This window comes from Aplidium turbinatum, chromosome 4, assembly GCF_918807975.1.
Source record: "Aplidium turbinatum chromosome 4, kaAplTurb1.1, whole genome shotgun sequence".
Classification (NCBI taxonomy): Eukaryota; Metazoa; Chordata; class Ascidiacea; order Aplousobranchia; family Polyclinidae; genus Aplidium; species Aplidium turbinatum.
This window is the reverse complement of record NC_137475.1, coordinates 30,466,384-30,494,054: the sequence shown is the minus strand read 5'-3', so window position 1 is coordinate 30,494,054 and position 27,671 is coordinate 30,466,384. Positions and strand designations below refer to the sequence as shown.

Here is a 27,671-nt window from a genome sequence, read left to right as displayed (position 1 = left end):
GACGTTGCCATTTGGCAACATTAGGAATTTGGGATGACATATAAACAGCTGAAGGTCCGTAAGTAGCTTTTTATTGTAGCAGTGATACTTCACTTGCTATTCACTTATTAACAAAATTGAGTGCCATCTTTATCACACAAACAAGAAGTCAGTTGATAAACGTTCTCAAGTAGGCTACTTGTATTTGCGACATGAAAACTCGCATCCGAATCATCAGAAAAAAAATATTATAATCTAATATAGGGGAAGGTGGGGTAAAGCGGACCAACGGGGTAAAGTGGAAGCTCGCCTTTTTTTTCTATTAAAGTTTCACTACTGTGCGGATACCATTAAGTTTAGTGAAGCATGACGAAAAGTAGTTGCACACGCCATTATTCAAGGTTTAGAAGACACAAAAAAGCACGGAAATTACTTTTTGCACCCTCTGATCTATTGAAAGGTATGCATGGTAACCTAAATTGTATCTTATGTACATAACGTAGAAGTTTTTTTGAATGATAAAAATGAGCCTCACTATATCACGTACGCATTACGTAGATTCACTCTTGTTGTTGACTAGCCTAAATTTGACCAACAGTTAAATTAGTAGTAATGTAGAGCTGGGGTAAAGTGGACCAGTGGTTGCAGAGCAGTTCAGTTGTTTTTTTTATTTCTGACCATCATATCAAAACAATACACGTCAACATAGCAAAGGTCAAGAAAAAGGTAGAAGCGACAAAACGCGAACGTTAAAACGTGCTTGTAATCGAAGTAAGTTATTGAGTTGAAAAAAATTTGGCACGGTCGCAACACCTTCAGAAAAATTTAAGATAGCTTCCAGATCAGCTTTCCAGACCAGCTTCCAGATCACCGACGCATCAGAAGCAAGACACTATCAATGAAAGTGGAACTAACACTGATATGAATGTTTTTACTGCAACGAAATGTATTCAAAATCATCAGAGAATGATGGGTGGATCCAGTGTTCCAAATGTTTGCGGTGGGCGCATGAAGCCTGCGCTGGTTGCAATGAAGAGGATGACAACATTATCTGTGAACTCTGTTTTTAAAAAAATTTCTTTAAAGTTTAGTTCGTAATGGACTTATGAACTGCAGTTGTGAAGTTTCATCATTTCTTCGCTAATGATGCTAGTTGTAAATAATTTGATTGCGTGAAAAAAAATTACAGAATTTGCTCAAAACTTACAACGGTCCAGTTTACCCCACATATGTGGGGTAAAGTGGACTATTGGAGGTAATTTTAAAATTAAAAAAATGTATATAAAAAAGCTGGCAGTCATCAATAGTGCACTTTAAAAATTGTCGAAATATGTTAGAGTTAACGCTTAAATAAAAAAAGTTAAATTTTTTGGCAAAATCAGTGAACTGTACTGAATTAACCCTTAGGTATTCCACTTTACCCCACCTTCCCCTACACATTATTGTACGTGAAATTTGACAAACTATGATTGTTGAAGCACATTCCAACACAATATTTAGAGTATGTAATTCTTGTGTAACCAGCAGAACATAACCGACATCTCATCTTTTTATCATTGTGGACATGTGAATGCATAGGGGAAGGTGGGGTAAGTTGAGCAACCCCTAGTTCCGGGAAAACGGAAAAGCTAAAACGATTTTTTCCGTCACCAAGTTATTTTACCCAAAATGCCTTTTAAGCCACTGTATCGATCTAAACAACTGGAAGCTTTGTTTAGAAATGGTTGCAGTTTTTTGAGTTTGGGTGCTTAGGAGTGAATATTTGGCAGCGGTGGAAATTTCTTAGCAGTAGAGATAGATGAAATTCGTTTAACCTAACTCGGTTAACCTTTCCGGCAAAATTATTAGTAGAGATAGATGAAATTCGTTTAACCTAACTCGGTTAACCTCTCAGGCTTGAGTTCCATAGCCTCAAGCGATGAAGAGAAAGAAAGTAATAAATCTCCTGATCTAAATTTGGCACTTGGAGATTTTGTTATTGTAAAATTTGAGGGCAAGTCCAAAATCCATTATGTACTATGTGGGGCAAATTGAGGGTTTTGATGATGATGATAGAGACATATATGTAAAGTTCCTGAAAAAATGTGGCGGAAGTTCACGGGATGATAACGAATATTTTACACACAGTAACAAAGCTGTAGATGAGTGTTCCGTGTGCACAAAAGATGTTGTGGCAAAACTACCCACACCGTCAACGGTTGGTGGCACAGAGCGTAGTAAAGAAAAAGTATTTTTTTCATTTGGACTTGACAAGTGGAATGTTGAATAACCATTGTACAGTATTTGTGAAGTGGGGCTACTGACTGTTATTGACATGTTCTTGTCAGCGGATTCTGTTTTCATTAAATGTTACTGCTAAAACAAAGTTGTAATGGCCGGAGAGTATTGTAGCGACTGTATACGTTCCCACGATGTAAACAACATTAATTAAATGCCTGAAAGAAGAAATAAGTAATTTAAATAGGAAACTGAGCAAGTAAAAAGTAACCATCTAGATGGCCCGGCTCTAGCCGCTTTAACATCAGGTGCAAGCCTTAAAGCAGCCGGCGGCCATCGCCGCTAAGTAGTGCTTGAATGACCGCCGGTGTTACCTCCCCAGTCGGCCAAGTTTGGCCGCCGGTTTCTTCTGGCTAATTATTTAATTTTGCAATAAAATGATCGTGGATTAACTGTCGAAAATATCTAGTATCATAGAGTGACGCAGAATTAGGTCAGTGCGTCATAGGGTAGAAGGAGGTGATTTGGCCATTTTTATGTCATAAGTTCTAGTAAAGGTTTCATCCAGATTGATTTCAGCAACGGTTTGAATTTTCACATATACAAGGACTACTATGTTGCCAACATTATTACGTCACCACATGTCATAAATGTGTTTTGTCAGGGATTATAGAACGTCTTCAGAAAGTTAAGGTAAAAAAGTTACAATTTGAGTGACTTTGTCCAAAAAGGATCGTTTAGAAGTAAGTTATATTGAAATTTGGATTGCCTTCCTACAATTTACAGCAAGACTGGTTTCTAACAGAAAATAAAGTAAGACAGTCGTACTTTATTCACCGTTTATGAAAACTTGGTATTTGGCACCAAAGAAGTATTGGGGGTGAATTGGCCTACAAAAATAAAAATTGAAATCTTGCTAACAATTTGGATGTACGCTCACAAATCGATATAAAAGTTTTGATACTGTTTGTAGTATTCGGTATTCATGTGGCTGTAAAAAAAATGTTGCTTTTTTGTCGTTTTTTAAAAAATGGCCAATTCACCCCCTACGCAGCCATAAGTGCTTAGGCTGCCAGTGAGCGATAACATGAAAGCAAGAAGATAATAACTAGTTCAACAAAAGTTTTATAGTTTAAGTATAAGCAATTCTATAACATATCTATGTTTAGACATGCCAAGAACGTACAGAACCAAGCATAAATATCAGCAATATGATAAGAAAAGTCTTGAGGGTGCAATATCAGCAATCAAGGCAGGCGATCAAACGCCAAGTTCAGCAGCAAGAGTATTTGGAATTCCTAAAAAAACATTGGTAAATAGAATGCGTAGGCCAAATGTTTCATGTCCAGGTGGGTCTACCGTGTTCACTGTTCACTTCACATCAAGAACAGCAAATTGTAAGCAGGCTGCAATATCTAGAAAACCATGGATTTCCCTTTACAGTTGATGGTCTTCTTCAACTTGCCTACAAATATGCTGTAAAATTAAATCGAAAAAACGAACTGAATGCAAAGCTCCTTCTCAACTGGATAAGCAACAAAAAGTGTTCCAGAGATTGGTGGTTTTCTTTTAAACGACGACATCCCACTCTTAACATAAGGACACCGGAAGGTTTAAGCATTTCTCGTGCAAACGCTTTCAACAGGCAACAGGTTGCATCATTTTTTGACCAGGTTAAACACATCTACGAAGGAAATCATCTCATTGATTTTCCCCAGCTCATTATTATATAACATAGAGGAGACTGGATTATCGACAGTTCCAAACAATGCCAGAAGAGTTATTGCTACTAAAGGAGCTCGTGTAGTCCAGTCTATTCAAGTTGGAGAAAGAGGGACGCTTACAACAATTATACCTGCAATCAGTGCTTCTGGAGAATGTTTGCCGCCTTTTGTAATACTGAAAGGAAAGAAACCTTCTGATGAGATAGTGGAAGGGTTGTCAAAGCAAGACATCACAGTGGTGTCAACTAAAAGCGCCTACATCGATTCGCAAGTATTCTTGGAATTTTTAGACCACTTTCAGAAATACCGAACAAACATTTATGGAAAGAAGTGCATTCTGGTTTTGGATGGTCACACTTCTCATTTGACAATTGAGGCCATAACGTACGCCATTTCTCACAATATAGAACTAGTTTGCTTGCCACCACATAGTTCACACCGCCTGCAACCTTTAGACACTCATTTCAATAAATCTTTAAAATCTGTCTGGTCGAATTCAGTTACTGAGTTTCTTCGCATCGGTTCTAGTTCTTTGCTGACAAGACGCGATTTCTTTGAGTTGTTCATTCCAGTTTGGGAAGAGATGAAGCAAAAACGTGGCCTCATTGTCAATTCTTTTGCTCATTGCGACCTTTATCCTCTCAACAAGCAAGTTGTGCACGACGAAGAGTTTTCTAAATCCGAATCTTTTGTGTCCATTGATCAAACCTCACCTTCAACAAGTTTTAAAAAGGATGACTCATCTTCTTCGATCAACCACCCACACCATCTTATTCGGTCAATCTTGAAAAATCCTCAAAAGAAAGCTAACCTTACACACACAAAACCACACATGAACTTAAGAAACTTCAAACAAAGGACAAAACCTCCAAAGTTAAGTTAAGTTTCCATCGTACAACACAACTAACAGCAATGCCATTTCCATTGCCATCAACGTGCGTTGGTGAAAACATGAACAGTTTTCAAAAAATAAAACCACAAAAGAAAAAGAGCCGTTTATGCTGCGTGTGTGGAGATGATTATTATGCAGCAAGATCTACAAAAGAAGACTGGCTCAAGTGTCCACACTGTCAGCTTTGGGCATGTGAGATTTGTTTTGGCATCGATTGTTGTTACAATCGCGAAGACGATTAAGGTTGGAGAGGCTGGCGATGCTCCTGTAGATTGTTTTGCTGTGTTATATTTTGTTTGTTACTTGTTTAGTTTCCATTGCGACATTTTATCGCTTTTAGAGTTTGTATGACATTTAAATAATTTAAGGTAACACATTGCAAATTTTTGTTAAATCAGGCAAAACAGTTTGTACTTTGTCAAGTCGATAAAATACGTTGGCCAATTCACCCCCAAAAGTATTTTGGTGGCTGATTTGTTTGTAGAACTTTATTCAACGAATTTAATTCCGAATCATGTTGCTGTTGTTCATAGTACCATATAGTTTGAAAAACAAATTATGTATTTTTTTTTTGAAAATTTCTGCTAAATAATTTGCAGGTGTGCATTTTTAGCCACGATATCTTGAAAATATGGCAAATTCACCCCCTTCTACCCTAATCACCACTGTTGTATTGTGCGGAAACATTTGCTATAGTATGGAATTGGAATATACCCAGCTGTGATCACCAGCTATAAGTCTTGTTTGTAATTCCTGACGTTTATTTTAACTAAGTGTCCAAAGTGCAAATTTACATCTGCTGGCAATATTGTCGTTTTTATGTAGATTCAATGTTGTCGGACATTGAATCGTTGTTAAAAAGGAGAACTACCTAGACAACAAAATTCGTCATTTTTACCCTGATTTAACGAAGTCCTGCAAACGTAAAATCAATGTAAAAATAACGGATCTGTGTTTTCAGTGTCGTGTCTTTTCAAAAACACGTGTCTTCAAAGTTGAGAAATGTTTCCGGTGTGTGTTAGTGACTTCACACCCTCAATTGTGACATCATAACGGTATAAATGGTCAGGTTTTATGAAAGGCGGCATGCAGTTGAAACAATTTAGTGTTGTTAAATGGTCCCGCAATACCGGATTACAATCCTGATAAAGCAGTTATTGCATGGTACAACAATTCTATAGCAGGACAATGCCCAGACTTCAACAATGCTAAGTGATCATTTTGGCATTGTTGCAAGTTTAATTCTATTTACTTGTGCTATCGTTATTTGTATTTTGGCCTCCAAGCAAGCAAATTTGGTCGTCTAGAAGGAGCTCTCGGTAGGCCACGATGGCTGCCGGAAAAAAACACGAGTTTTAAGGCTTGAGGTGCAACCCTTTTCTTCTCTCGCATTACGTCATCGGTCTGCAAGAGATTTTTCCAAAAACTCCTCACTATAGCCCAACATTAAAATACATTGTAGTATTTGTAGTTTATACATTGTATAATTGTAGTTTATACGGTGATATATTGAAAACTGGGGCAACCACCCCCTCCCTAGATACGAAAACGAAAAACATATTCTGAGTGGTAAATCAATGGCTCAGTTGCAATAAAAACATGTATTAACACTAACTCTGTACGGTAACTTAAGAAATTGAAGTTATCTTGATTTCTTATTAATGTAAGCAATCAACGCCTTAATTCATTGTTGCTCAACTTACCCCATAAAAATGGTGGGGTACGTTGAGGAACTTTTACAAAACTATTCAGATCAGATGAAATATAAGAGACAAGAAAAATATTTTTGCTTTGAAGCACATTTTTAAGAAACGTGTTTTATAAAAACCTGCTCAACTTACCCCACCTTCTCCCTACTGGTCATATCTCACATCAGCAGTAAGTATCTTGTTTTAAGATAAAAATACAGTTCTGTGCATTTAAAAAAAACAAACAAACACAGGAGCTAGTTCAAGTATACAATGCTGGTAGGCGTAGCTAGAGACTTGTCATGGTTTTAATTTTCAACAACTGATTCCACCACGTTGTAATATAAATATAACAACATTATCGTGTGAAATTCCTTTAAATCCTTTAAAAAAAACACTCGTGATAACATAATTATTTGAATCAAAATTGAATTGCCCCGTTCGAATTGGGATCATGATATTCTATCGCAGGAACATCTCACCACAGAGCACATCTCTTCGGGACACTATTTGACGCGAATTCTATTATATCTCGCATTGTGCATAGCCTATAATTTTCTTTGCGAGTGTGTAAATTTCATCACACTGTTTGCACTAGATCAGGCAAACGGCAAAAAAAGCAAAAAAATGATGAGAAAAGGACTCAACCATGATAAATTTATAAATATGCCTGAAAATTTCACTCAGTGAAAATTCTGTGGAAAAACTATGGAAAAGTTGAAGCCCAATCGCAGGAGTTAGGTACTTTTTAAAATCAATGGAAGTATTGTAGGGGGTATTTTAAATGTTTAGGCCTGAAAATTTTGTCCGTCTTTTAGGAGGCACTGAAAGGAAACGGAAAAGCACAAAAAATGAATTTGAAAAAAATGGAGTTGGATCCTTTTTTAATTCAAGTATTCAATTGTTCATACACCACAGCAGTGATAAAAAACGGGTTTCATACTATTTCCGATAATTTCATAATTTTTTTCAACTAACAACTGTTTTCATTAGGCCAAATCGTAATAAAAAAAAAAACTGAAAAACAAACTGTAAAATGACGGCTGCTGAAAAATTTATTATATTAGTTTACTGTAGTTATAAATTGATTATGTGAGTTAGAAGTGTGGCCGCATGCTCAGCAAGTGGTAGCAGGGGCGCGGGAAGTAGGGGTGCTCAAGAGGCTGCAGCCCCCTTAGAGCTAATTCAGCCCTCCTGGAATTTTCAATAATTGCTTCTAGGCTATATAAGTAGGCTATATAAAAAACTGTCTGTTTTCTGTAATTTGATTTATGCGATGTATGCGTTTATCCATTATTTATAGGCCTATTACACATCCGTTATATGTAAACTCTGCTGTTGTTTTTAATTTGTTTTGCCAATTATGAAAACTTAAATTACAATATGTTCTGTTTTTATTTAGGTGTTCTCAAAGAAAGAGGAAGATGATCTTGCTGAATATCTTATCCAATGTTCTAAAATGTTTCATGGGTTGAATCGTAAAGGATGTTGCGAGTTAGCTTACCAACATGCTGCAGCAAACTCTAAGTTAATTCCACGTTCATGGGAATCAAATAAAAGTGCTGGACTTGCATGGTTTTACGGCTTCATGAAGCGACTGCATCGCCTTTCTGTGCGGATGCCAGAGGCAACTAGTTTAGCTAGATCTGTCAGCTTTAACTAGCACAACGTTGGTATATTTTTTGACAATATGGAAGAAGTTATGCGACGATATCAAATTCTCCTACAGCAAATTTTTAATTTGGATAAAACCGGCATGACTTCTGTACAGAAGACTGGAAAGGTCATTGCTCAAAAGGGTTTCAAGTAAGGGGGCAGATTACATCTCAAGAGGTGAGCTTGTGACTTTACGTTGCTGTGTCAAAGCTGCTGGTCAGTTTTGGCAACCTGTTTATATCTTTCCCAGAGTAAATTTTAGGGACTACATGTTGAACAGGGCTCCACCAAATGGTTTGGGTCTGGCCGCCCAGTCTGGCTGGATGAACAATGCTTTGTTTCTCCAAACATTTTTGCACTTTGTCAAACATGCATACTTCAAAAGAAAATTTATCATTGCTGGTAATAGATAACTACAGCATCCATTTATCCCTGGAAATTATCAAAGTGGCTCATGACAACGGTGTCTCAATTGTTACTTTCCCATCTCAAGCTGCTAACACAGGTTGCAGCCGTTAGATGTTTCCGTTTATGGCCCTTTGAAGTCATACTATAACCAAGCATGCAATGATTGGATGTTGTCAAATCCTGGAAAGCACGTTACATTATACCAAGTGGCTGAGTTGGGTGGAACAGATATTTATCGGGCTTGCACTCCCATGAACATCATTTCAGGTTGTTCCAAAACTGGTGTCTCGCCTTTAAATCGAAATGTTTTTGATGAAGCAGACTTTTTACCTGGCATGGTCTTTAACCAGCCAAACATTCAAAATGAAGAGGCTGGTGAACTTGAGGATGGACTGCCCAATCATGATATGGAAGGTGGTCCAACTTCCAACATTACACCAGCTGTGTCTGATCCTACTCAATCCAATTAACCAACAGGTTTAAGCCCTCACCAAGTTCGACTACTTCCTCAAAGTGGCCATAGAAGAAAACAAAGCAATCGAAAACATGGAAAGTCTGTTATCATTACAGATGGCCTTTTGGGCAATGAAAACAGTTCTCAGTCTTCAAAAAGACCAAAGGTATCATCAAACACTGCTCAGCTTGAAGACAACAACATCAGTTTGGGTGGACATAATAGTTTAGAAGTTGGGACATTTGTGTTTGTGCATTTCAACAACAGACGGTCTGTGCATTATGTGGCTGAAATTGTAAAACCGTTAGATGATGATGGTTGTATTTTTTAAAAAATTGTAAAAAATACTTTTTTAAAAAGGTTGTAAAAAATACTACTAGGTTGTATTTTTTCGCAGATATCTCAAAGGAAACGGTTTCATTTCACCACAGACTGAGGACAGTCATTCTGTTTCTGCGTCATCAATTGTTTTTGTCCTCCCCCCACCACTTGCAGGAACGACAAAACGAATAGTGGACATTAAAAATTTTTCAATCGATTTTTTAATATTGCTCAATCTATTTCTGCAAACTGTTAGCAATGTGTGAATTTGACAGTGTACTTATTGTATCTTAAAAGTTTGCTCTAAACATCTTTAAAAAGGTCTAACTTATCAGAGTGGTTCAAGGGTCCATACCCGGTGGTTCAAGAGTCCAAACGCGTTTGCACCCTTGAACCACTCTGATCACCGTCAGTGTTGCCAAATATTTTTGTTGATCCTATATATAATAATCATACGTGGTTGAATTTTTCCCACAATATACTGAAGTGATCTGAAAGTGCTGAAATTTCGTCATCATAGAGGGATTAGTTAACCAATTATAGCTTTTAATGTGAAAAAGGGGCTCATCGGTCCATACCTTCCCCTACATACAAAATAACAAGAAAAATAGTAATAAGTTTTCTAGAAACAACAATCAGTTAAATAAATTAATCTTGCAGTTGAAGATTGCAAGACTTGTTGGAAAAATTTGAAAGAAGAGTTTAAAAGGGAAAGAGAAAAGGTCTTGCTGTCACGTTCGGACGATACGGGAAGGAGAAATACGGTGTGAGGCCTTTATGAAGTATTGTGCTTCATGGAACCCTTTTCAAGACAAGAAAGCATGATATTTATGTCTTGTGTTGAAGGCAAAGCATTTTAAAAGTTGCATAGATTACTGGTGATCAAACCACACTTTCACGTGTGCTGCTACTTGAAAAGCCAAAAAGGTTGATTGTCATTTATTTAGCTGATTGTTATACAGTGCATAGCACTTCCTCAATTTTTGTCTTGGACAAAGAATCTTTGCCAAGAACCCTGGCGGCATATGTAGAAAAGGATAACGATGCAGTAACTTTATGCTTTTTTGATGCTAATTTGATGTGCCTAAAGCTAACTTGTTTCTGCAGGTAATGCCATTTTTGTGTCGCTTGTTTTGCCACAAGTAGTTCTATTACAAGATATTAGGTTTGGATTAAGTTCAAGCAATAACGTTGACACTTTAATTTAAAGGCCTCACATGTTTTCAAATTGTCTCAAGTTAATTATTCCGAAGTACCCAATCACAACACTGTTCTATTGTACCACCACCGATGTATGTGATTCTCATCATTTGCAGACAAGCCCTCGGTGTTCATCACTGGAGACCATTGCATGGTAGTGAAGGAGTGGATGCATCGTTCATGAAACAGTTAAATGACAGGGATGTCCTGATTGAATGCCAGGACACAAACATGTCTGAGCCAGCTAGCTCGAAATCAGTGTTCTGACTCAGTGTTCTGTACCTAAATTGGCCGGATGCTTAGCAAGTGTTACTTGCTAAGCATCCGGCTAAGCTAAGCATCCAACTTGCTAAGCATCCAAACTTCTTCGTTACTTGGCTCAACTTCTCCTAATTTATTTTTTATCGTTTCCGTCATTTATTTCAATCCATATAGGGTGAACAGAAAGTCTTTGGACTTTTTTCGATTTATGATGAAACATATTGATTGTCACTTATATGCCTTTTAATATGCTCAATATTGCTAAACTTTCTAAAATTTAGGTTTAAAATATTATTTTTCATCTTTGTTATGTTGTTTATCGACTTGTTTGGTTGTCATATTGCAGTCACTGCAGCATGTTTGTTCAGTGTTCATTGTACTGCAGCAAAGGGTTACAAATATGGACATCCATATTAGAAAGCATCAATTGCAATGAAATACATATGCACATTGCACAACAATTAATGCGTTCTGCCAAGGAAGGTCAGTTTGCCAAGAAAGTTCACCAACGTCGCTCACAAAATACTTAGTTCCATCAATACTTGCTGTTGAAGAGGAAGGGACAAACTCACTTGTCACACTATTGTCATCAAAAGAAACAGTTTCTAAAGATTTATCAGTGACATCTGCAGACATGAATTCTTCATCACAAAATATATCGCAGTCATATGGGTAAATCCCCGAGACTCTAAATCCAGCTGGGATATTGGCAGGTGTCATTGCTTTGGGACAAGCTCGACCTACCAAACCAGGTATTTCGTAGATTGTCAAAGTGCTTCCAGGATTTTCTTTCAGCCACAAATCATGTGCATTGTTATAAACACTAGGGTGTTTCATTTTTTCACCATTTTTGAAATTCAAAATGCCTGGGGTCCCATCTGGTGGTATTTGGGGTAAAAAGTTTACACCCCCAATTTTTTTCCATTATGACGTCATATTGAGGTGGTCCACGAGGTTTACAATTTTTGGGCTTCAAAATCTCGAAATTTGGTCGTATCTCCAGAACCACTCATTATAGATCGACAAAATAAGCTCTTAACCTGATACAGGTTAAGTTAACCTGTATCATTCGTCTAGACTGCAGATTTGCCGATTAGATTTTAAAGAACATTTATCCAATATATGCATTATGCAACAAAAGAGATAAAAAAAACTAATAAAAGTAATTAAACAACAAAAGAGTTAACTATTAACATCGTCACCACTGGAACAATATTTTCCATGATTCATCATCCCAACAGTCATCGCTTGGGTAGTTTATTGGTAGCCTACCACTTAGTGGTGCAGGAACTACATTTTTCTAGAAGGGCTGAAGCCGCCGTAATGTTGTCTGGGGAGCTTGGCTCTTAGACCCCCCCCCCTTATGTGAAAGAACATTTTAAACTGGTAGCAAGTATTTGGTCTCTTCCTGTGTAAAAAAACAACGCCAAAACACACACATTGTGACTTGTAACAACTGAAGAACGGCAATAACAAAGCAGCTGTTCACTGTTCAGGCAATTAAAATGGAAACAACAAATTAGAAAGTGATATGAGAACGACAGTTTGTGGAAATGAGTTTTCACACGCTTCCGCAGATTGCTTTTCGTGTTTTCTCTATGAAGTGTCCAAAATGTTTTGGTGGATATGCATCAACGCAAGAGGAATAAGTCTTTTTGTGTCGTTGAGCTTCTCAACCACGTTTTCAGGCGTCTGAGAGCAGAAAAAGAACAGTCTGATGATGCAGCTGAAACCGAGAAGCAGAGCTCCACGAATTTTCGCGTTTCTTTGAAAAGATCTAGTGTTTAAGGGCATAGTTGCGATAGTATCTCAGCAACCTTTTGAACGGAGTTTGCGATTCTTCCACTTACAACATTGCTAAGCAAGGTAAGTTCTGTTTTTAGGCGATCTTTTCTGATGGCATCGGGTAAGTGGATGTCAGTATCAGGTTTTTCCTCACCGTTTGCACAGCTTAGAGGGGGCCTTCTCTCTGTTGGCTGCTGTAAGATAAAAAACTTACTATCTCGGCCATTTAAGAAAGCCCCACCTAGAATGAGAAAAATTGGAGTAAAACGTGGTAGAACACGAATTCTCACAGACACCCTTAAAAAGTCAGAACTCTCAGCTCCACATGTAAAAAGCAGAAAAGTGAAAAAAGTTTGTCACCATTTACTGTCTGCCGCAGTAAACACACATACTTCAACTGAACTACATACATCATCAGAAGACAAAAATTTCTGCCACGCATCCACTGCCCAAACTGAAGCTCTTTCATGCAATGTTCTTCTTGAAGATTTGAATGAAGGAAACTTTGTTATAGTGCAGTTTCACAATGCAAAAACTGTGCAACATTTTGTTGGTACTGTGATTGCATTTTAACTGAAGGAGATATTACTTTAAAATTTCTGAAACTGTATAGAAAATCTTTTGATGAACGCTTTGTGTTCAGTTGTTCACATTTCCTGACGATGCAGATGAGTTGCTCTTCTTTGCTATGAGCTAAACACATCAAGACGTGTTGCCCTTACGACCATCAGCACTCTTGATAACGCACCATGGCCGATCTTTATAGCAACTGTCCATACAAATCTTAAATATATCAGCTAAAGCTATGTGGGCTAATAAAGCTATAGCCTAAATATATGTTGTTTAATTGTTTTTTGAAACATTTTATTTTTTTATTTTCCCTTTATGTCTTAAATTTTTCTGAAGGTGTTGCGACCGTGCCAAATTTCTTTCAAATCAATAACTTACTTCGGTCTCAAGCACGTTTTTAACGTTCGCGTTTTGTCGCTTCTACCCTTTTCTCAACCTTTGCTATGTTGACGTGTATTGTTTTGATATGATGGTCAGAAATAAAAACAACTGAACTGAGTTTCAATTTACCCATATTACTGACGTGGTTGTTAAACTACCAGCTCCTTTAAATATGAAGGGCACTAAACGTTGCCAAGAAAGGGTTCAATTTGAAATGGATTTGTCTAGCAACAACTTACAGTGAATTGTTGTTGACATGTATGCAATTTGAAATATTATCACTTTTCACGACACTTTATAGTAATTTCTCTTCAGTAAATCATGTAGTTATGTTAAAAAATGAATGAGTTTATTTAAAAAATGCGTTTAAGGTAATTGGTTGTTGAATTTATTACTCTTTTATTTGAAAGAAAGTAAACTTATTTGCTTACAACCACATGTAAATGTTAACCTCATGACGTTTTCCAACTAACCCCAGACATGAGGTTACTTGGAAAATCAATTGTATTATATGTTTGTTTATTTTAAATTTGCATTAAAAGCTGAATTGACTCAATACTTGTTTTTGGTTGTAAGATACAGAATACCATAATGATAATTTAAGCCACTTCAAGTTGTCAGGTTATGCAGCAATTGTTTTAAATTTTACTTCAAAAGAAAAACTTTCCAACTAACCCCAGTCTCAACTTTATCAACAGCATAGATTAAAATTTACAGCAGTTCACTTTGGAAAATGACTAAAAGTGTTATATGGTTGCCAAAAAACAAATTAGTCTGCGAGCAGTGACAAGAATTTTAAATTGGACTTTGTCATACATTTATTTTGAACATTGAATTTCCTGGCAATGTATCTTTTGATCCGTAATTGGGCTTGTCTCTTGCACCAGATTGACTGGGCGTGTAGTTGTTCTCTAATACGTTAAATTGCTTACTCCATTTTTTGCATATTCACCCCAGTCTCCCCTAACTTAAGAGTCAGGCACCTATTAGCAAGCTATGCATCACACTCTCAAAAGGCGCTACAGTACTATAAATGGTGGGGGAGACCGGGAGAGGTTAAATGTATTTTGTTTTGTTGTAAAGTTAAAACAGTTTTATCCTACCTTTGTTAAAACCGTTATCATTTTAGCAATAGGTGGCTTGACGGTAGAACATAAAACGGTTGTCACATGTTATTATCTCTTGACTATTAAGCTAAGTCAAAGCTTCTACAGACTGAAGGACCACCTTTACGGTCAAGTGAAGAACCACCTTTATTGCTTCAAAATTTTATCTTGAATAAAAACAATTGAACAAGTAATCAATTAATTGTCTATATTGAAAGCCTAAGATAGTCCTTCTACACAATATAAATTGGAAGTACACTTGCTTTTGGGTCATTCCATATCAAAACAGCCAATATGAAGATATCTTGTATATGGTACCTCTCAGATTTTGCTGAAAAGTTGTCATACTATGCCTTAGGCTACCAAACAGAAGAATCCTAAGTTTTAGATCAATATCTCAAACGGTTTTCCTATGGCGGCCATTTGAATTTCATGCGCTACCCTCGTTTTTGACTTGGGGGGGTAGCGAATAGCAATTTCAGCCATTTTCAGAGCCCTATAACTTTTATTGTAATTGTGGTAGAAGACTAAAAATTGCTGTGCTAGTTCATCATAAACTATACTACACAATTCAATAGTAACAAACAACATCTCTTGATGCATAAGTGTTAGGTGGGTCATCATAATCCTGTTTTTTTGCCCCGTATAAGTGATTTTTTCAATTTTCAAATGCTTCTACCACCCAAACCAATCAAAATATTTCTCTAAAACCTAATTATTTGTAATATTTGGAAACTTTTCTTCTGCCAACTTGAATTTGGGAGTTGTAGTGCCATTAACAGAGATCTTATGGGGGTCTGAAAACCCTATCAGGCAGAAATGGCCCTTTTTTACCCCTATGTTTAGAGCCCCAAATGACCGTGTGGGCATTTTATGGTCATGCTGAAATTTATACCAGACAAACACATACATTTATTCTTTCATTTCATGAAATAAAATGTTTGAGTATCAAACTCCTTCACTATAAATTTTATGTTTTTAAAATGTAACATTTTGGTCATTTTTGGCAAATAATCTCAAGTCCTTAATGTAGGTTAGAGAAAATTCAACAATGATTTATCATGAAAACAGTGAAAATAAGTAGGTTCTATGCTTAGTGATCATAAACATTGAAATGTTGACATAGTTGACCATTAATTTATGTTCAAAATGATGCTTTCACCTCTTCTCACCCATGAAAAAGTACCCACCTGCAATCAATAAGCTATAGGGTGTGCAACTTTGTAACTTTTTTTTCATAACCAAGGTCTCAACCCATTTTGGGGTTCCTTTTAGGACCAAAAACTATCCCAAAAAATTTTTGGGAAGCCAAGAATCTGGTCCAAACAAGTTATTCATGTTGGTTGACATTGTCATTTCTGCAGGTGTGACTAACTTTCCCAAGTTTTTCAACGATGATTCAGAAGCCGGTTTATATTTTAGCAATGCTTTACGACATTTTTCTTTTTCTTGCACAGACGATAATGCAGAAAACAATACCAAAAATACAAATGGTTCACTAAGATACCACAGATGTTGCATAAGACGGTTTATCATTGCTGCAATGAACTTTGAAAAAGATTCTGGAAGATTATTCTTTTTCTTAAATTGAAGAAGAGTTTTAAGCAGATGGAGATCGTTATATGGAGCATCAAATGGATCAGGTGCTGTTATCCATGCAGGAACATAAAATAATATCAAAAACATGGAAAGAGATCTATGTTCGTTTGCTTCTTCCTCGGTAATTGTATTGAGTTGAACAAACTGAAGAGAATACAGAGCAAGCTTTAACTCACACAGTAATTTGGCTATCCATCGTGCATGGCTCACGGCACCAATGCTTTTGATCACAGGGGCTATCATGTCATGGGGATATGATGTATTCTCTTCAGTTTGTTCAACTCAATATAATTACCGAGGAAGAAGCAAACGAACATAGATCTCTTCTCTTTCTTTCTGATCTATTTTTGGGATAGTTTTTGGTCCTAAAAGGAACCCCAAAATGGGTTGAGACCTTGGTTATGAAAAAAAAGTTACAAAGTGGCACACCCTATTAAGCTATGATGTGGAGATAAAATTGTAGGAAAATGATTAAGTCGTGTTCAAAAATTAAATTGTTTTCAGTTTGCACTATAATTCTGCATTATGTAAAATGCATAGCTCAAATCAGCTCAGTTGAGTTTGAATATCATCTATTGTCTAAGAAACTGTGGAAGTGGTGTCAGAACATTTTCCTAATCTTTTTGATTAAGTTTGTATTTTCGAGCACTGTGTCTGTAGGTTTCTGGTACACATACACAACAAATTATATGTTGGATGGCACCAAACAAGGCATTTGTCTTTGGTCTGGCAGCCACATCAAAATGTTGTTTACACGTTTCATGAATTTTACGAAAACATCCACCATGTTTATCTGAACGTTTAATAATATTTCCAATTAACTAATCATCATCATAGATACAGGCAATGTATATTCCTGGTTGGAACAGACTTGAGATTTTTGATTGATCTGAAAGCAAGCGTTCTTCATCCAAATTTTTGCATCACAGATTTGTTCTGCACTGATGTCAGTGAATATTGAATCTGGTGACAAACATGACTATGGTATTTCTGCTAAATGGCACTTTTTTGCCACTTCGCATGGGAAAAGCCCATGTGACGGAATTGGAGGCACTGTCAAGCGTTTTACAGCACGTGCAAGTCTTCGGGCCCCCAATGCAAACCATATTTTGACACCATTACAAATGTTTGAATGGGCAACAACAAACATCAAAAACATTCAGTTCTTCATTAGTGCAGACGGTGTTAAAAAAAATAAAGAAGAGTATCGTCTTCGTGTGAGCCTCTGGGGCCGAGGGTCTATCCTTTTACCACCCCAGATTCACAATGTTTCCGGACTACCCTGGAAGGCTACTAGAGTGCAGCCAGTCTTTGGTTTCATCATCCATGACACGCAGACCTTCCACTCTGTTAGGTGGCTTGAAGATGGAGCAGTCATTGATGATGTGGTTTGGCAGTTGTTTGGGCTGATAAGAAATGTATGATGTATTAGTATGGTGTTGAATTCATTTTGCAAACCGATCATCATCCATTGCAGTATATTGATTGAGCTAAATTCATCAACGATAGAGTCATGCGTTGAGCAATGTTTTTGCAGAGCTATCGTGTAAGACATCAATGCATAAAGGGATGTGATAATGTTGCACTGTTGGTGCTGACTGCATGACTGTTGGTGCTGACTCGTACTGTGCTCAACTGCTCATTTTTAATAGAATTTATGTTGGTGTGGCTGACAATAATTGAGAATTTTGTTCTTGACAAGGGCGATCTCATAAATTCAATTGTTCTGCTGTCTTGTGCGTTCAGTCAAGCCCAGTTGTGACATATCATGGTCCTTTATGCTTCATTGTATGATTTTATTTTGACATCTCTGGTCAAAGTTCGTTTTCTATTGGTTTTCAGCTGAGGCATGGCTTGTTGCTGGACACAGCTTACTTTATCTGTTTTTGGCTGTTTTGCATTAAAGCTGAGTAAAAGGATCAATTCCCCTGTTATAGTTAAGTAAAAGTGTCGTTTATCCTGTTGTATGTAATAACTAGATAAATAATTAAAATAACTTGCCTCTTCTGGTGACTATTTACTAGGTTACCTCCTGATGTTAAAGATGATAACTAGCTTTTTGTATTTTCAACGTTTTGTTAGTCAGCACGACTGACTTTATCAAGTACTTTAACTTTACCTTCACCTTTTCCTTTGCTCAGAGCTTTTTCTCTATTATTGTAATTGCTAATCCTTTTTTCTGTCTGGTCTGATGTCTTTTCAACGTTTCTTTACGGTGGCCCTAAAGATAGATAAATTTACGTTGTTGGAAAGTAGCCTACTGGTTTTAGGCATTCACTGTATTCAGTTTAACCTGCAGTCATCTTGTTGAGTGTTTTAACTCTGATTCTTGCTGCTTTACTTTATTCATTTTATCAGTATGTTTTTGTGTTGTGCCATCGTTGCTGAACAGGTTGTGTTAATCTGTTTTAGCCACCTTGATAAAGTCAGTCGTGCTGACTGACAAAACGTCGGAAATACAAAAAGCTAGTTCAGTCTTTCAGACATCGGCGAAAAATAGCCGATACAATATATCGGCTACACCTTATATCGGCCGATACATATCGGCTGACCGATATATCGGTCGAGCTCTAGCCATGGGTTAGGGTTGAATTTACAGTTTAAGAAAAGACTTTGTGTAGAATCGTATTTTTAGACAAAATTGATGATGGCAGTGCAAGCCCGATTCAAAAAAAGTTTCGATGTCGTGATTGTCCAGACAAAAAACTCATGTACACCTGGGTCCACAAGTTCCGAGCCCACGGAACAATCTTAAGCTTAAATGCCAAGAGTAACAGAGCTACCCATTCTAGTCGGCCTAAGAGTTCTCGATCCCAGATCAATATTGATGCTGTCAGTGATTCGGTTGGTCACAATCCAAGTAAGTCAATACGGCGCCGCAGCCAAAAACTCGCAATTCCTCGGGAGTCAATTAGAAGGATCTTATTGCAGGATCTGCAATTGTATCCCTATAGAATACAGATTAAGCATAAACTTACCCAAAGGGATAAAGAGATGCGTGTAGTGATGTGTCGATGGTTCTGTGGCAAGGTCGACGAGGACCCACACTATCTGGACGATGTTTGGTTCTCTGATGAGGCTCACTTTCTATTGTCTGGATATGTGAACTCAAAAAACAACATCTTCTGGGGAACAACAATTCCAGAGGACTGTCTGCAAAGGCCACTTCATTCCATCAAGTGCACAGCTTGGGTTGCAATCTCCAAGCATGGAATAATTGGGCCATTTTGGTTTGAAGACGAGAACCAACATTCAGTCACAATCAATACAGAGTGTTATCTAGGGGTTCTTAGGAAGTTTTGGACAGCCTTGGGTAGACGTAGAGGTGTTGTGAGGGATGAACAATGGTTACAACAAGATGGAGCAACTCCCCATACTTTAAATGACTCATTGCAATGGCTGCGAGAACACTTTGGTGATCGTCTCATCAGTAGGAGGTGTGATCCTGAATGGGCCTCACACTCGCCGGACCTCACCCCCCCAGATTTTTATCTGTGGAGTTATCTCAAAGATAATGTCTACAAGGACAATCCCCAGACTATCCCTGAACTGAAGACAACCATCAGTGCCAAAATCAGGACAATTTCTATAGAGGAATGTGCCAGAGTAACGGCACTAAAACGAAGATGGTTTGTCAGAAATCATTGAAACTGGGTAGACATGTCAAGCAAAGCATGAACTTTATGTGTACCAAATATGGATGAAATACAAAAAAGAGTGTGCATTTTATTGATGTTTTCATAGGTGGCATTTTTTTTGGGTCACCCTGGAAGAAAAGTTTGTGTGCTGCAGAGTTGTGATGTGAAAGTTGTTGGCTCAAGCCAAGTATGCCTCCAATACGACAGACATGTGGAGAAAAGTTAGGATACAACCATTTTTTGGCGAACTATTGCAGGGGTTGATATTAACTTTTTTTTCACTAGCCCACCGGACTAGTTGCTCCCCGTTTTCACTAGCCCACACGATTTTTCACTAGTCTGACCAGTTTACTGACTTTTCACTTGTTTGATGACGTATTAAGATAAGTGTTTTGGCTTAGACTGAAACTAACTAAAGTAAAGGCTTCCAGATGTCAGTACGCACAAGAGAGCAACAATACGCACAAAAACACCTTCGCGTTAGACACTTTGTAGTAATGTTGAATCAGCATTTGATCACGATATATCAACAAAAAAACGCTAATTTTGCTAACTGCTGGCGTGCTCACCCAGACAGCAAAATCCGTCATTTCTAGATTGATTCAACGTCTGCAGATGTTGAATCAATGTAACAATGATGGATTTTGCTGTCTGGGCACTACTGCCACGTGTCGTGTCTAGCGAGGTTGCGAGAAAAAAGTAGTCACGTGCTCAGTTGACCGACTTTGCAGCCTTCTTCGTGCAATCTCGCCTCTGGCAAGCAAATTTTTGCAGTATTTCATAGTGACGTCCCCAATCGCCATTTTGTAAACCAAAACTTTTCAAGGTGAATGGTGACACCGGCGAATATTTTCGGGTCTGCTACTATTCGGTGAGTCCGATTCGGTGAGTTCCTAACCTCTAACCCTAAAACGGCATTGGTAATGCTACGGTACCCAATAATTAAAAAAAAAAATTAAAAAAACCACTGAATAGGGATCGGACTCACCAAATCGAACTCACCGAATTGGGCCATTCCGAATATTTTCACTAGCCAAATCGGACTAGTACTGCAACATTTCTACTAGTCTGCGCTGATTTTCACTAGCCATTGGCTAGCGGACTAGCGTTAAGATCAAACCCTGCACTGACTTCTTAAATGAAAAATTCGAGCTTGTTAATTTGGTTCTTGCTATAAAGAAAGTGAATGAGGTACATTCGGGGAAAAATATTGCTGCCTGGCTGGAAGCAGTTCCAGAAGATTATGAAGTTTCCCCACATCAGATTGTGGCAATTGTCACAGACAACGGTGCAAACATTGTAAGCGCTTGTGACAGACTGAAAGAGAAGTTTGGATGGATTCACATTCGTGGGAAGTTAATAAGTAGTATATATAGGGAACGCGACACCAACCACAAGCAGGTATCCTGGGTGCTGTCTTGTAACAGGTTTCGGAAGCTTTTGACTTTGCTTTACTTTACTGAGAATACTAGGGTATGAGATAATGCGGAATGGCCCGTTTCGGTGAGTCCGATTCGAAGAGTCCGATTCGGATAGTTCCCGATTCGGAGACAGCCTTTTTCGGAGAGTTCCCTATTCGGAGATTTTTTGAAAATTATTGGGTAACGTAGCCTAATTATCATTGCCGCTTTTACATCGTTTTAACGTCGCTAAACGTTCAAATCGTGCAGAAAATAATAGAAATAAAATGTTTGAACAATTAAATGAAAATTTGTCGGTATCGTAGCCTAATTATTATTGCCGCTGTTACATCGTTTTAACGTCGCTAAACGTTGAAACTGTGCATAAAATAATAGAAATAAAATGTTTGAACAATTAAATGAAAATTTGTCGGTATTGTAGCCTAATTATCATTGCCGCTTGTTACATCGTTTTAACGTCGCTAAACGTTCAAATCATGCAAAAAAATAGAAATAAAATGTTTGAACAATTAAATGAAAATTCGTCGGTATCGTAGCCTAATTATCATTGCCGCTTTTACATCGTTTTAACGTCGCTAAATGTTGAAACCGTGCAGAAAATAATAGAAATAAAATGTTTGAACAATTAAATGAAAATTCGTCGGTACCGTAGCCTAATTATCATTGCCGCTGTTACATCGTTTTAACATCGCTAAACGTTCAAATCGAGCAGAAAAAAATAGAAATAAAATGTTTGAACAATTAAATGTAAATTCGTCGGTATGGTAGCCTAATTATCATTGCCGCTGTTACATCGTTTTAACGTCGCTAAACGTTCAAATCGTGCAGAAAAAAATAGAAATAAAATGTTTGAACAACTAAATGTAAATTCGTCGGTATTGTAGCCTAATTATCATTCATAAAGTCGAAGCTTTAGATGAGTGGGGTTTAGACCTAACCATTGAGATCTTAAGACTAAAAAGCGAATTAAATTTATTTTTGAACTATTAATGTTTGCTCAGATAAAATTGACATGTATCCTGCGTCGCCTTCTGCATGCAAACTTAGAATATATTATATTAGAATCCTTACCTATTACAAAATTCTAAATCTAACGACGCCTTCTGTTTATTTACAGTAGAGAATTTTGTATTGTATTTCACAATATCGATTCTTTTATAGTTGAAATTCTAGAAGCTTTAGATGAGTGGGGTTTAGACCTAACCACTGAGATCTTAAATCATATTTATGACACCGGAAAGACCCTAGTGATATGGTACTTTCCATCCGCGTTCCATGTTCATAACTTTACCAAAAAAACCGGAGCAACAGAATGCTCACTTCATATCTTTGCTATGTTGACGTGTATTGTTTTTGATATGATGGTCACAAATAAAAACAATTCAACTGAACTGACATGACGAATTTTCATTTAATTGTTCAAACATTTTATTTCTATTTTTTTTCTGCACGACTTAAACGTTTAACGACGTTAAAACGATGTAAAAGCGGCAATGATAATTAGGCTACGGTTCCCGATAATTTTCAAAAAAAAATTCAAAAAATCTCCGAATAGAGAACTCTTCGAAAAAGGCTGTCTCCAAATAGGGAACTCTCCGAATCGGACTCACCGAATAGTAGCAGACCCGAGATAATGAGCTTGAAAAGCTGCTGATCTTTTTGTTTGCAGTTGTTGAACTATACATATATAATAATATAAATCAGTTTGTATCCTCTTCTTGCATCATTGGCCAATTCGACACATCTTTTATATATACATATAGGCGTCGATTTTTTCTTAGAAGAGAGGAATTCTGTGTGGGCCAGAGTTTTCAAACAGACTTCATTGAAGGTGTATGTTCGCAAATTTACAATGGTTAGTCTATCTCAGAAAGACTACGTTTAGCGTCACTGCAACAATTAAGCTTTAGTAGGTTGGATGTTTGCTTTCTTGCGCCTTTGACTTTGCTTCTTGTTTAACTTTTCAATAACAAAATGGCAACATTGCGCGGTGCCCCAAATTATACCCAGCAACAAGTTTGTGAGGAAAGATTTGTAAAATGGATTGTTTCAGTACGTCTTTAGTTTGTATCGGTTATTTTATTGTCATGTTCATTATGATGTCATATTCATATTCCTTCAGCGTTTAACAAAAACGGAAATAATTGTAACGAACACTTCATAAGTGTCATAAAAACAGGGAGGGCTAAACTGATTTTGTCCACCCTCGTTTCATGGCAGGGTGGGCGCCGCCCACCCTATTTTGACGCTTCTGTATATACATTACATATGTATTGTAGGCATAGGCGTCGATTTTTTCTTAGAACAGAGGAATTCTGGGTGGGCGAGAGTTTTCAAACAGATTTCATTGAATGTGTTTGTTCGCAAATTCGCAATAGTTAGTCTTTCTCACAAAGACTGTGCGGCAATTAAGCTTTAATAAGTTTGATGTTTGTTTTCTTGCGCCTTGCGATCTTATGAGCGCTGCTAAACTAAGCCGGAACTGAAGTTTGATGGCGACGTAACGAAAGTGAGACCATTCGGAGAAAAGATCAAATGTGGCTTTCTCCCACCAGGAATTGCCAGCGTGTGGCAGTTGCCGTAGCAACAACTATGCAGTGAGTAGGCCTACCGCATTTCTTTCAACGCAGTGTTGTTGCGGAATTGCTTTGTTCTGTCGGATACCTAGCGAGAGACATAGCGTAAAACAAGAAGTTGCGCTGCAGTTGGTTGGATAATTCAGCGTTTAACCAAAGCGGAAATAATTGTAACAAACACTTCATAAGTGTCAGGAAAACAGGGTGGGCGAAACATATTTTGCCCACCCTCGTTTCACGACCGGGTGGGCGAAACATATTTTGCCCACCCTTGTTTGACGACTGGGTGGGCACCGCCCACCTGGCCCACCCTATTTTGACGCTTATGATTGTAGGTACACCCCTTTTTTTCTTTTAATTTTTGTTTGTACAAGCCTGGGTTTTGCAAGATTAAACAAGACAACCTAGTATCAAAAAAAAAAGAATCTGTTGATGATGTAGCCTTTTTTACGGGTGCGTGGCTTGTGTTGTCGTGTTTCGAACTTATGTTGGATAATTTTGACATCACAGTAAAAACAAATGGTGAAATAATTGTGATGGGAATTAAACATTGATAAAAAAAAGGCAGAGCAAGATATGCTCATTGCTCAATAAATGAAGTAAAATTGGTTTCAAGTAGTCTTGAGGTGAGAAGTACCTTGCAGTGGGCTGTCTCTGTGATAGGTTGGCCACAGTCAATTGCCTTGCGTCACACCGGCCGCATCATATGTTGTGTACAGTACTTGTTTAAATTAGTACCGTACACAATATAAATTCCATAGACAATTTCATACTTTTTGGAGGAACTTTCTCAGCAACATAAAAAACACTTTAGTTTAATAAAAAATAGACAATTTCAATGCAATTCCTGGAGAAACTTTCTAAGCTTAACAGATGCACCTCTTTAGTTCTTAGAATAAGCCATGCATCAAACTTTGCATATTGCAGACCACATGAGCTGGTGAGAATTAAGTGTTAATTACATAATTACAAATTACATATATGTATTACATACATACATATATGCATATATGTATACGTATATATATGTATATGTATGTATACATGTATATATATATTACATACCGGTACATATATATATGATAATTACAAATTCCACTACATGGCACAACTTTGCTTTCCATTCTTAATTACTCATTTTCTTCTGCAAAAAGTACAGACACTGTTTAAAAAAGCTGACATATGTTCTTATCACAAATTAGGCAACAGGTTATTGTAATTTACATCATGTAACGCTATGATGGTTAATAATATGCAGTAAAAAAGGAACGAAATTAGTTCTCTCCGTTTTATTGGACCAATTTGGCTTGGTCCCGATGTGGTCCAATTGAGCGAAGTTGGCTGTATTCATCAAACACCCAATAAAACAAACTTCAATTGAAAATTGGAATAGTATCTAAATCACTTGGTATCATGGCATGGTAGTGCCTGCATGGTCCGGAGTCACAATGTGGGTATCTACTGTCTACCATGCATGTGCCGATTGTGCTGGGCCCACTTCTTTTAGCCAAAAATTTGTGCTCTGACAACAAAGAAGCTGACTTTTGGAAAATTTCAGTTTGTTAGAAACCAAGACCATACAAACAATGAAAAGTTTACTTACTTTGATTGCTTTAGTTTAACTTCCTTTAAAAATGAAACATCAATTCCAAGATCTTTTAAAGTTTCTAGTTCCGTAAAGTTGATATTGACATTATCAGTTGTTGAAAACAAGTGTTCTTTTTCCGAGTTTAAACTTTTCAAATCGTTAGAGTCTCGTATTTTGGCTATTTGTTGAACAGCTTGGTTATGAGCCCCATGAGTCACAGTATCCAGAAGATCTCCCACCAATCGTATCAAAGGTTTGTTGCAATTTGATACAAACTTTTCCATACTTTTGGCAAATAAATATCCAGTGTCATTACCATAAGCTGATGACAAAATATCATTTTCTTCTGTGGTTAAATGAGCAATTTTTGAATCATGTGTAAGAGCAGAAGAACCAAATGGTCCATGGCCAAGATATTCCAATGGAGAAATTTTATTGCATTGGTTTACTTTCGATTCATGCATTGTAACTTTTTCTAAAGTTGTATCCTCAGTTAATGAACTCAAATCTACATCTATTTTCGGATGTTCATTGCCTTCTGGATTAAGAAGATTTAGAGTTGTTTTACCCTCATCATTCATGTGCAAAAATCCAATTCTATTATTTGGACACTTGGTGTAAAGACGCCTCTGTGCAGCTTTCTTGGCTTGAATAGCATCTGGAGCTACAGTATCTTCATTGTCAGCATCAGTAAAACTTATTGCATTCGGATGGGCACGCAGGTCAATTTCTTCACCTTCTGAAACTTGAGTACTTTCCTGAAATGAATCATTAACAACTTCTTCTGATGAAAGGACATATGGACTGGTTGCTGTAGTAACAACAACTTCAAGAATTTCTTCATTAAATATCGACGTGCCAAAAATTTCTGAAAGTTGTTGTTTGGTAAGATCATGCAAAAAAGGTAATGTCCGCTTCATATTTATCAATCGTTCTTTGCTCATAATTTTCGTACCAGCTGCTAAAACCTTTTGAGCAATGTCATGATACACAGTGTCAGGCTTATTATATAAACAACAGTTGTCAATCATAAGTTGAAAATCTTTCTTGAACTCTACAACCTCATAGTATTGATTTGTTATGACTTTATTTCTCATGGTACTAAAGTCCATTGGCACTTTAATGACTAAAGAATAGCCAGGTGCAATAGCATCATTGACAGGCAAAGAAAATATTTCATGAGGATCTTTTCGTTCCAATTGTTTTAATAAATGTTCTAGCAATTGATTTAATGCTCTCCGTTTGACAAAACTTAATGGTGGTCTGGTGCTTTGGTTTTCAGTGTTTGAAAGGTGTTCATCGAAAAATGTTTTGTCTTGTTGTGTATCAGACATGTTGTAACTATCCTCATCAGGATAAATAAGTACCTCTGGAGAAGCATCTTTATCAGGCAGATCAACAGCAGGTTGTTCTTCTTGAGATATAACTAGATGGTCAGTGTCATTACAATATTCTTGATACTCATCACGACGATGCTTTTTTTTTCTTTTCTTGTGTTTATGAGTTGATGAATCATATGTTAATGAAGCAGGAGAATTCGTTGCATGGTCAGAATCATACATAACCTCAGAGCCTAGTTTTAAGACTAGTTTTATTGGAGTCTTTTCAAATTCATTGATCCCATCTGGTTTCCAATGTGACTTATGCTTCTTATGTTTTCTACCCATGTTTTTTGCTTTACTTATACACAGTTCACCGGTATATCGTAGGTTTGAAATGTGAAAACAGCATAAAAAAACACTTTAAGTAGCTAAAAATAGATAAAGCAGATGTGACAATCTGTCATTGATCACTAGGATACACACTACACAGTAATATGAAAAATGCATAACTGGCATCAACATTACAGGAACACAGTCACCAAACTTCTTCAGGTCTGTGTCTCACACAGAGGTGTAAAATATGTTTGACACCCTTAGTTTTTTTAGGAAGTGGCTACATCTAGTTTACAACTGTACATATAGCGGTTCTATACAAACAAATATATTTGCAGTGGCGCTCTGCTTAAAGTGTGCCTGGCTGCCTCCATAATCAACACGACACGTCGCAAAAGGGGATGAGAGCTTCATCAACACCAACAGGACATCATCATCTACCATCTCATCCATTCCATCACCCACCAGGACAAGAAACAATAACTTAAACTGGATATCCAACCTCAATTGTCTTAGGCTACTGTGTAATGGGCAGTCTGACCATAGAAAGAG

General features: G+C 37.2%; 1 protein-coding gene across 2 annotated transcripts; it reads right to left on the bottom strand.

Annotated features, from left to right (window-relative positions):
- Positions 1-73: 73 nt before the first annotated feature.
- LOC145768586 (bromodomain-containing protein 9-like) lies at positions 74-27,131 on the bottom strand. 2 transcript variants are annotated; one of them, XM_082580114.1, is made up of 2 exons: positions 25,480-27,131; positions 74-1,039 (listed from the first exon to the last, which is right to left on the bottom strand). In XM_082580114.1, the coding sequence occupies exons 1-2, from the start codon at positions 27,129-27,131 to the stop codon at positions 1,027-1,029; spliced, it is 1,665 nt and encodes a 554-aa protein (XP_082436240.1). In that variant the 3' UTR covers positions 74-1,026. The 2 variants fall into 2 exon arrangements, with proteins under 2 accessions (XP_082436240.1, XP_082436239.1); XM_082580113.1 differs by lacking the exon at positions 74-1,039 and adding an exon at positions 18,425-18,462.
- Between the last annotated feature and the right edge of the window lie 540 nt (positions 27,132-27,671).

Bases quoted from the DNA above. Each gene is read 5' to 3' on its own strand.
- LOC145768586 (XM_082580113.1), bottom strand. From the start codon at position 27,131: ATGGGTAGAAAACATAAGAAGCATAAGTCACATTGGAAACCAGATGGG. The intron at 18,463-25,479 runs GTAAGTAAACTT...ATCTATCTTTAG, and splicing joins GTTAAACTAAAGCAATCAAA to GGCCACCGTAAAGAAACGTT.